The 11,467-nt window shown below is 35.9% G+C and overlaps 1 protein-coding gene across 1 annotated transcript; it reads right to left on the bottom strand.

Annotated features, from left to right (window-relative positions):
• Positions 1-7,183: 7,183 nt before the first annotated feature.
• On the bottom strand, positions 7,184-10,620 carry LOC132947610 (uncharacterized). The gene is made up of 4 exons (XM_061017896.1): positions 10,261-10,620; positions 9,759-9,783; positions 7,768-8,742; positions 7,184-7,695 (listed from the first exon to the last, which is right to left on the bottom strand). The coding sequence occupies exons 1-4, from the start codon at positions 10,618-10,620 to the stop codon at positions 7,184-7,186; spliced, it is 1,872 nt and encodes a 623-aa protein (XP_060873879.1).
• Positions 10,621-11,467: the final 847 nt, after the last annotated feature.

Here is an 11,467-nt window from a genome sequence, read left to right as displayed (position 1 = left end):
TACCTTAACATATACAATATCTGACAAACCGTCACCGCTCAGAATCGTTTTTCGTATACAATGATATTATATCATTGAATTAACATTTAATACTATCCATTAGAAAGACCCACTTGTAACCTATTTTATAGCACAGTGACATCCGCTTGCCCGCTTTTTTTGCTTTTATCTCCTCAAATACTAACTAGATATACTTTTCTATCAGAAAAGATAAAAGAAGTACTAAATCAAATCAGTTTTGCTACTCTCAAAAGATGATGATAGGCACCAAGGCTGGGCATTAACAAGTTAAAAGTTATAAATTAAGTTAAAATAACAGTTAATTAACTCCTTACTTTTTTTAAAGATAAACATTTTAACTTTAAGTTAATTTTATTTCAAAAGTATCAAAATTAAGTTAATTTTCGTCTGAAGAATAATACAAATGTTTGAATGAGTTTTTACTTTGATATATCATTTTAAATTTCCCCAGTAATTTTCCCGTGCGTAAAGAAAGACTATCTAATAAACCATATTATGTTTCTGGAATTATTTAATGTTACTTAATTTAATGAGTTAAAAAACCGTTAACTTGCCCAGCCTTGAATTAGACACAACAAATTTTTAAAAAAAAACATATCAATGCATTCTTTGCTCGCTTGTAAATGAAAAAATAAATAATAAGAAAAAGAATAAGAAAATATTGAATAAATAATATGATAGGTTTAATGATATTATATTCTATGTTTAATATCTTAACTTTTAAGATCATCGGTAATGAAAAATGTCTTATTTTCATAAGCTTGTTATGATAATAGCCAATAGGTAACCATTATAATAATAACAGAGTCATTCAATCTTTTATTGAAATATTCCTCTGAAACTATAACCTAATATCTAAGTCCAAACCAGGGCCTAAAATGGCTGTGTGTTACTTGCGTCTCAAAAAAAGGTATATTTTTCAAGACGTAGTAAATTTGACCAGTAACTTGCTAACAAGTCTGCAATATAATTATCGATATTATCTAATAAAATCAGTAAAATCGATAGTTCATAAACCTTAATAATTAGGTAGGTACATTATGATAGTATATTATACTCGATATTATATTGATAACTTATGTGAAGAAGCTAAAAGGTATGTGAACATGTATACATAGGTAATACAACTTATTGGTTGTTAGATTCGATATAAGATATAGCAATTACGTCGATAATCTTTTGTATTTTGCTCGTACAAATTATATTTTCACATATTGAATGTATTCAGTATGATTCGTCTTATTAGACCAATAGTTGTTTCTGCGCAAATACCATTTATCAAATTAAAAAAAAAAATAAGTTAATTTAATAGTTAAATAATTAATTTTTTTTAAGCTATGGAAAAATGTGTAGTTCTAAATTGGTCGCGATTAATGGTTTTTATATAATTGATGGTTATAAGTTTGGATATTATGACAAAATGTAAGACATGAATTTTTTTATTTAAATTTTAGTATCGACAAATCGATATTTTCGGGACGCAATTAGGTTATAAAAAAAGGTATACCGGGACACAAATAGACAATGACCTTTTTTGAACCTTTTTTTGCGGGACACAACTCATCTACTGATAATCATTTCGAAAGCAAGTAGTATGCTCCCCCTAAAATACATCTGATTTCAGGGGACATATTTATTAATTTAACTGTTATTTTTGGCTATTTATAATATGGTATATTATACCTCATTATATAATGTTATGACAATATGCTATAAATTACAATGCTCTAGTAGGCTATTTAACTTTTCAGTAGGTTACAGTAAATAATATTGCATTTCCCTACTTACTTTGTATTGACCCATTATCAGGGCTCGGAAGTTGTGGCACTAAAAATGGTCATTTTTAGCTCCTTAATTAGCACTAAAAAACTCCAAAATATGCGCTTTAAATAGCACGAAAAATCAAAAAATATGCATTTAACTTGAAAAAATTATTATTTATTAATAATTATTAATTACTAATTACATTTGCCAATTACTATACTGTTATATAATTCTTATACTGTTTTATAAAACGCTTATGTTCATTGACGGTTTAGGGACTGGCTGGACTGGTTGAATTAAAACTGTTAACAAACATGATAAATTATTTAATTATGTGTGCTTATAATTAAATTAATTCATATATTTACCCTGGGAATTACACTGGATTATTAAATGTTTTCGTAAATTTTCGAATTTGAAAGACCTGCGGTTATTTGATAGTATAGTCTTGTAAGTAGAAAATGACCGCTCAATGTCAACGGACGTTATTGGTGCGTTCTTATAAAATACCAAGTCATTACAGTTTAGATCTTCAGGTAGCCCGTCTAGATTGTCAGATGTTTCTATACCCGTTAAAATATTAGATATATTTATTAATGCCGACAAACCATGATTTTTTTCAAGAAATTGGTGTAACTTTTTGTTCACAGCTTTCCCATTCTGATCCCTCAAAGTTTCAAAGCTTCTTTTTATATATTGAACTACTTTAATTGACTCGGACAATGGTATATTTTGCTGTTGTAAATTATCAATATCCATAATTAATTTAACAAAGTTTGATTTAATGTACGTATGATTATTTTCTAAACCAGGTTTTACAATATAATGTTGTGCATCTCTTATACTGATTGCTTCATTTTTATATAACATAAAAATAACATGGTGTATAACCTTGAAATTTTCACAATAATATACTGCGGCATTAATCCAACATCTCCAGTGGGTGAGAATTGGTTCTGGGGGTAAGCTTATGTTTGGTGCTTCTGTTTTAAATAGTAGTAAACGACTTGGTACTTTTCTAAATATTTTTTTCACACTCGAAATGATTTTGTCGACAGTACTAAATTGACCTCTTACTTCTTCCGTGACCCTGTGGAGCCCATGAACTGCACATGTTACGTGAATCATTTTTGAGTAAAACGTTTTCAGAACTTGACCCGCTTTAACCATGTAAGGTGTGGCATCGGATAAAAACAAAAGCACGTTATCATGAAGGATACCGCCTGGCCATAGTATATTCATTGATTTATCAAATAGTTTACATATGGTAGAATGGTAAGATTTATCCAACTCATCAGAATTAAGTAAAAAAATTTCCCCTGAACGATGTTCTTCAAGAGTACCAACAATTACATTTGTGATGAAACGACCGTCGATATCAGTGGTCTCGTAAATACTGACCCAAATCATTTTGTTGGAAATTTTTTCTCTGATAGAATTCAAGGTCTCCGTGTAAATATCTTCTACATATCCTTTGCGTAATGTGGCCTCACAGGGAATTTCATTTTTTGTATATGTTTCTAAAAATGTTTTAAATTGTGGGTTTGATAGTTTATTTAACGGAATGTTTGCGGAAATGAGAGCTTCACACAAATCTTTATTAAATGATGATTTTTCAGAGATATTAACAGTCATTAATTGTTGTTGTTTTCTTTGTGTTTGTTCTTTACATCGATTACTGCCCTTGAGATGTTTGTCAGTTTTTAAATGTTGAGACACGTTATATTTTTTATCATAATTTACTTTTGTTTCACAAATTTTACAAAATAAAATACTCGAATCAATTTTAAAAATATCGGAACCAAATTCATCAACATAACAACGAAGGCGATTTAATAATGTTTTTTTTTCTTTAGGCATTTTTAATTGATATTAAAATACGTATTTAGATTTACGATTTATTTCACGACGACAACGTTCGACAACGGCGGAATCGGGAGTACTAAAATTAAAACTATAAAGGATAAAGTATTTACTATACAGACATATCTGTACGGGCCGGAGTATATAATAATAATATACGAGTCCGGACACCAAACTCCTTTTTTTTACGTCACTAAAACCTAGGTCTAAAAAATATAAAATGGAGGACTAGCTGGTGTGTAGTGTTGTAATAGCTCGAACAGTAGTGGTCGGGATCGCCTAGCAAATACTGTCGGCTATGTAGTGCTTGTTGTGGATTATGTGTATTTGTGTATTAATATGTGTATGTATGTGGGTGTGTGTACAATAAAACAAATAATAATAAAATGGTAACATGGTTTCTGGTAATAAGTTGCTGTTGTTGTATAATTTACAATAATAATAATAATGACACAGATATATTATAATAACATCACAGCAACCCAATTGTATAAAAATATGATAGTAATAAATAATTAGTGCACGGCTCTTATAGCAAGCAGCATAAATAATATAATAATTAACAAAATAATAATGCACGACCCTTATGGCCTAACAGAATATATATAAATTGACCAGCTGTTAGCTCGTGTAGAGGTAAGTATGAAATATAAAAAGAACACGTGGCCCTTCTGGCACACGATACTATAATAATTAGAAGATATCTGCGGCCCTTATGGTTCAACAGATTCAATATATTATAAATAAATAATAATATAATAATAAAAACTCACAGTTTGTGGAGCGCAGTCTAGCTAGCTGGTCCTGCGCTGAAAGATGATATAAAATAATACAAGGCAATGCTACAATAAATTAACAATAATATAATAATAAAAGGTGACGATTCACACACGTAAAATGTGGACAAATATAATAATAATGCCTTTATGGCTCACAATAATAAAGGATGCGGTTGTGCCGGTACGGCGACATATACTCGACGATGAACGCACACTCAGTAAAAAATAATAAATGAGTATTGCCCTTATGGCTCACAATGATAAAGAAAAAAAAAAAATACAATTAATATGTATATAGTCTCGAGCCTGGTCAATGTCCCGTTAAAAATTATAATATTGACCCTTTACCTTTAGAGTAGTATACAATAAAAAATAGTTGACACACGTCGGTGTTCTCGGTAAGACGTACAAAACAGGACAGATTCACGGTGGCCGTGCTAAAGAATATTCGCATAGACGGCGCGGTGGCGTGCGATAATGTTTAATCTACATAATACTATATAACTCATAAGACACATTCAATACGAAAATAAAACAATACAAATAAGGTGGTATGTATGTGTGAGCCCATCTGTCTTCAATGACCAGTAATAATTAAACTATAAAAATAATATTGTTGTTATGTTGCGGCGGCAACATTCTCCCCCCGTTGAAAGCCTTGGGTTTCTACAACTGGTAAGATGTCCTTATCAGTCGGTAGCCTATATAGTTTTATGACTGGACGGCGCATATGCGTCCCGTTTGCTGTTCTTAGTGTGGCAACGCGTACTATACCATCAGAACCAGGATGTAGCTCCACAACTAGACCTAACTTCCACCTGGCTGGAGGCATAAAGTCATCCTTTATAATTACAACATCGCCTTTTGCTAGCTGAGCGCTCTTACACGTCCATTTGCCACGAATTTGGATCTGTGGTAGATACTCTTTTGACCAACGCTTCCAAAAGGTTTGCATCAAATTTTGTACAAGTTGCCATCTACGCAGACCTTTGGGCTCTTCCTTAGTTATAACCAGTTCATCTTGCAATAGCATAGCACCTCCAATCAAGAAGTGCGATGGGGTTAACAACAGCCAAGTCGGAAGGGTCACTATTTAGTGGTGTCATCGGTCTCGAATTAAGACATGCCTCGATTTGGCAGAGTAGTGTTCGAATTTCCGTGCTCGTGAGTTTGTGATCAGATATAACTCTCTTCAGGTGGTGTTTCACACTCTTTACAGCACTCTCCCGACTCCCATATACCACCAAAATGAGGAGCAGAGGGCGGGTTAAAGTGCCATTCAATACCTTCCTTCTCTAAATCATCACTGGCTTTCTTCATCATTGAGACTAACTCCTTTTGAGCGTCAACAAAGTTTGTGCCGTTGTCGCTATACAGCTTAGCACATTTTCCTCTTCTAGCCATAAAAAAACGCAATGTCGCTATAAAGGATCTACTTGAAAGATCGTCAGCCAACTCTTAATGTACGGCCTTTGTGGAGAAGCACACAAATATCGCAATTCAAGTCTTTTTAGCAGCCACACGCCTCAAACCACTGCGAATATAAATAGGACCCGCAAAATCTACGCCTGTTATTGTAAAAGGTCTAGTACACTGAACTCGATCTCTTGGGAGTGCTGCCATAATTGGGTGGTTGAAACGCGGATGAGATTTTGTACATCGAACACAACGCCATACCACTGACCTCACAGTTACTCGACCTAACAGTGGCCAATATAGACGCCTTACTTCTGATAATAAGAGCTGAGGTCCTCCATGAAGTAGCTCCAGGTGGTATTTTTCAAATATCATTCTGGTTACCTTATGAGTAGCAGGTAGTACCACAGGGTGTTTGTGTTCATCTGAATTCTCGAGTCTTCCACCTACAAGTATTAACCCATCGCGCAGGAAGGGATTCAAGCTCCGCAACTTGCTATTCTATGGTACTTCTTGCCCCCTTCCTAGTGACGAGATCTCCTTGCTAAAACACTCAGCTTGAACCATTCTTAAAATCGTTTTCCTCGCTTCGTTCAAGTCGGGTATTCTTAAAGAGGGCCATTGATCATCTTACGCAGGTACTTCGAATATATCGTCAACCAAGCTACTCCCCGTAGCATACGGTTCCATTCAGAGTAGTGTTTAAATATACCGTTTACCGGGTTAGTCACCGCAAGTACTAGCTTCACTTCACGTACTTCAGGTAGCTCTTCCTCCGCATGTGTTATCGGATTTAGGGTCCAATCCTTCTCATCACTTTCCAACCAGGCGGGTCCGTTCCACCACAATCTTGACATTAATAGCTCTTGTGGCCTTAAACCTCTTGAAGGAATATCCGCTGGGTTCTTCTGTGTCCCTATGTGGTTCCACTATTTCACTTCTGTGACATCCATGATTTGTGCTACTCGATTGGCAACGTACGTTTTCAGCCGGCTGCCTTAGCTGTTCAACCATCCTAGTACTATAGTCGAGTCCGTCCATAGTTTGAACTGATGAACGTTTATTTGCCATGTTTCAGAAACCCGTTGAGCCAGCTCAGCTAATAACAATGCACCGTTCAACTCAAGCCGTGGGATTGTGCTTCCCTTTAACGGGGTCACTCGGGTTTTTGCACATAGAAGCCTGGAATGCCATTTCGCATCACTACTCTGGGAACGAATGTATATACAAGCGCCATACGCTTCCTCGGAGGCGTCACAAAATCCATGTATATCTATGATATTGCTACGTCCGGGTATAGCCTTTCTGGGAATGGATAATGCTCTTAATCGCTCAAGTTCCTAATAAAATTGACACCATCTTTGCTGAATGTCTACTGGAAGTCTTGCGTCCCAGTCTATCTTCATGGACCACAGCTGTTGTAGGAATATTTTACCTTTCACTAGAACTGGTGACAGGAATCCGAGTGGATCTAAGATTCTGTTCAGGTCGGAGAGTATAGCTCTTTTGGATAACGCACCTTCTGTGGATCGTGATACGATGTCATATTGAAAGTGGTCTGTGACTGGTTTCCATTGCAACCCCAGTGATTTGACTGTATCATCGTCTCCTATGTTTAATACGAACAAGGGGTCATCAACACGCTTAGACATGTTTTGAAGAACCAACTCGGAATTTGAACACCATTTCCTCAACAGTAACTTTGCTGAATCTAGCACTGCACTGACGTCTCTTTGCAATTGACAGCAGTCATTCTCTGTGTCAGCTCCCGTCATTAGATCGTCCATGTAAAAATCTTCGGTGATCACTTTTGAAGCCTTCGGGTAGTCATTCTGGACACTTTCTGCGAGTGCTATAAGACAATAGGTGGACAAGAATGAGGCAGGGGTCGTTCCGTACGTGACTGTAGTAAGTTGATATTAACGGAGTAGTTCTTCAGAGCTGGATCTCCAAACAATTCTTTGTAGGTCCCAGTCTTCTCTTCCCACCTTTATTTGCCGAAACATTTTTTCTATGTCAGAAGTTAAGACAAATTGATGCTTGCGGAAGCAAACTAGTATTGAAAATAAATCTTGCTGGACAGTTGAACCGCATTTCAATACATCATTAAGGGAAACACCAGATGCGCACTTGGCCGAAGCGTCGAAAACTACTCGGACCTTTGTTGTGAAACTTGACGCCTTTGTTACTGAATGGTGTGGTAGATAAAAGTGGTTCTGAGTCTGAATCGAATCTTCCAACACTTCAACCATATGCCCCAATTCAATATATTCAATCATAAAACGTATGTACTCATTCTTTAAGTTCTCATAATTTTGCAATCTTTTCTCAACATTCAGGAACCAGGCGGTTACCATAGGAAAAGTTGCACCCATTTCACTGATTTTCTGCTTGATGGGAAGTCGGACGAGGAAACGCCCCTCTTCATCACGAGTTGTATATTGCTTAAAATGTTGGACTGTTTCCTGCTCTTCTTGACTTCTCTTATTCGCCCTCGATGTCCAGCCGTAGCTTGCATCGTCAATGGTACTGAGAACCTTCCAATCTTCCTCTATCGTTTGGCCCATTGAAAGAAGTGTTGGTGAATGTTGGTTAGAAAGTTCTCCCGTTACCAGCCATCCGAAATTACTCTCATATAGGGTCACTGAACCTATGTTTAGTGGTATTTTTCTTGTTCCCAAAACATCAAAGAACGAGCCACCTCCAATCAGCAGATCAATACCTTGCGGGTGGTGGAAGTCCGGATCAGCTAGACATGGAGGCACAAAACCTGGTATACCCCAGCCATTTGCTGGTTCTGGACAAGACGCTAGTTCTCCTACGATATCGTTATGGACGTCTCCAAAACCGAGTTTGTTCGTTAATAAAGAAATACGTGGTGTATGAGTTATCACTAATACTTTATTTATATAATCAATTTTAAAAGAAATTTAGTTGTACAGAATACTTAGATTTAAATAATTAGACTTAAAAGATTAACAGAGGTTCTGCTCGATGGTCTGACAGTACTACACTCACTCTTATACAGACAGCGAGACACGGTAGGGGCTCGCTCGGGCTCAAAACTGTCCACACAGCGAATTCCTTTAGCCCGTGTGACTCTGCCTGTTCACATATTAATATGCTTACACACTATTCTATATTATACTATTACTATATATAATACTGCGTATAGCATACAGACAGGGGTTCACAACACCCCCCGGACTACATGAAACATGGGGGTCTAATGATCACCATGTTTCACTTCATCCGTGAGTTCCGATGCTCTGAAGCTTTTAGAATTTGTAAAGGAGTGTATAGGTTGCACACACTCTGCTACTTCCGGTCTGTAGAGCCGGGGTGGATTACACTTATATTTAATCAACATGTACAGACTTACTGCTATTATTAAAATGACAATAATATAAACTATAATAAAATTATGGTCTGGATTTACAAATATTTTGGTATCGTTGTACATATTAGATAATTCTTTCAGTTTTTCGGCATCTTCATCTAACTGATTAAAATTTTTAAAATATTTATTTGTATCTATTTGCTCGGGGACATGACTGTTTATTAATTCTGGTATTTTTAACATTGCGTGCAGATTTGGATTTTCTGGAACGAAATCTTTATGAATTTCTGATGATAGGGTTCTCGATGGTGTTAAGATCAGATTTTCTGTATATATAACTCAATTATCAGAAATTTGAATTTTTCCTGTACCCGTTAGTAGAATTCTGCTAGAAATTTGTGAGCATGTAACTGTCACTGCCTGCGAAATGCAGTAATATAACCACGCGTTTTGCAGATAAAGCGTATGCCAGATTGTAGTATTTAGGCTTAGATATTTGAAATTAAACGATCCTATCGTTTGATACGGGGAATTGTACAAAGATACCTCACAATTTTCCTGGTGTATAAATTTACTGATTGCCTCAGGATTTACACATAACTAAAAAGAGAACAATGTTTCACATTTTTCATACTGATTTTCGGTAAGACTAAAATGATATTCATTAGTACCGCTTATTGCCAAGTACTGAGCTTGTGGTTCAATGATTACTATATTACCTTTATTTGTAGGTATCGGAAGTGGAATATTATGAAACAGGATAAACCGAAGGTTTGACAATAAGGGTATATGGGTCACAAATACGAGATTCTGTTGGATATACACTACGCTTAACTTGGATGTTCTGAATAATTTAGTTATAGGTTGCTCTAGTGTAGACGGTAATGTCAGTTGTATTTGTTTAAGTTCGTGAATCAATTGAGATGGGGGGGGGGGGGGGTAGACATTTGTATGCATCAATCCATTTAATGCTGAGTTGACAATGGATTGCAGGTTTTGAGTTTCCCAAGCGAATTGGTTTAGAAAAACTGTTAATATTGCATTGTTTTCCAGGAAGGTGTTTTGTATTTCCAATACATTGATTGTTGCCACAGAACGCCTGGATTGTTCTTCTATTTTGTTTATATTTTGCTGCAATTTTTTATCATTTGCTAGTAGTTCATGCATGGTAGAATTAACATTATTCATGACTGAAGAGACCATGCGTATTTGTTCCTGTGATAGATGAACATGTTTATCCTCGGAATGTGCTAGATCTTCAATGTTTTTGTAATATAATTCTGCATCTTGATCAGAGCAAACTCCAAAAAGAATGTTTGCTAGCCTTCCTACTGCATTTATCAACCCGCGGGGTTGTCGATTTGGATGTTCAGAAGTTCTGTGGTTTGACCCAAGGATTCGTATGACAGAATTGAAATTTGATTCAATTTCTTGCATGAACGGAAACGTGGATTGTATGAAATCCGTACACGCACTTGTTTAGATCGAGTCCTCTCTTTTTTTCAGTTGAATACAAACGTCTCCCGTTTGATCATGGAATTTCTGGAGTATTTGGTACTTCATGTAATAAGTTTTCAGATTTACGTAAGTGATGAAATCCTAATTTTTGTAAAATATGCGAAGAGGTCCCATTGCTTCAAAGTATAAGCCTGATGAGGAATGAAGTAACTTGAAAACGTCTGCTCTGAGAGTTTGAAAGTCCACAACATAACAGTGAGATTCTGAAACAATTTAGATTTCATTCATGAAATTTCTTCAATAGATTTTTGTGCAATTTTACATGTTTATTTTTTTTTAATATGGTCACATTCGGAGAGTCTGTATTAGTTTCCACCACTGTGAATGGTCCTAACCACTTAGGGACTTTGATTTCAGCCTTGTTTGGTGTCCTTGATGCGAAGGCTATTGGTAAATCCTTTCCAATAGGTCCTTGAGACAGAATAGAGCCTATGGCGTAGTTGCTTGCATCACACGTTAGATTAAATGGCTTCTGGAAATCTGGGTATTGTAGAATCGGAGATTGAGTGAGGAGGTTCTTCAATGTTTCAAATGATGCCTGACATAAATCGCTCCATCTATAAGGAACGTCCTTTTTTAACAATGAGGTCAGTGGCTTAGCGATCTGCCCGTAGTTTCTGATGAATCTTCTGTAGTAACCTGTTAGTCCTAGAAAAGACTTGACCTCTTTCACATTTCTCGGAATTGGAAATTGTTTCACACAACTTATTTTCTGAGGATCTGGCTTGACCCTTCGTCAGTGATTTGATGTCCGAGATAATTAACT

The sequence above is a fragment of the Metopolophium dirhodum genome, chromosome 6 (assembly GCF_019925205.1).
Source record: "Metopolophium dirhodum isolate CAU chromosome 6, ASM1992520v1, whole genome shotgun sequence".
In the NCBI taxonomy this organism is placed as follows: Eukaryota; Metazoa; Arthropoda; class Insecta; order Hemiptera; family Aphididae; genus Metopolophium; species Metopolophium dirhodum.
Note: the sequence above shows the minus strand (reverse complement) of the source record. Positions and strands in the feature narration are given on the sequence as shown.

What these genes read in the sequence shown, in the direction of transcription:
- LOC132947610 (XM_061017896.1), bottom strand. Translation starts at nt 10,620, where the DNA reads ATGCAAGAAATTGAATCAAATTTCAATTCTGTCATACGAATCCTTGGG. An exon ending in GTTCTGTGGCAACAATCAAT is followed by an intron (nt 9,784 to 10,260) that starts GTATTGGAAATA and finishes TTCTCTTTTTAG; the next exon opens with TTATGTGTAAATCCTGAGGC. An exon ending in CAGCTCTGAAGAACTACTCC is followed by an intron (nt 7,696 to 7,767) that starts GTTAATATCAAC and finishes ATTGTCTTATAG; the next exon opens with CACTCGCAGAAAGTGTCCAG.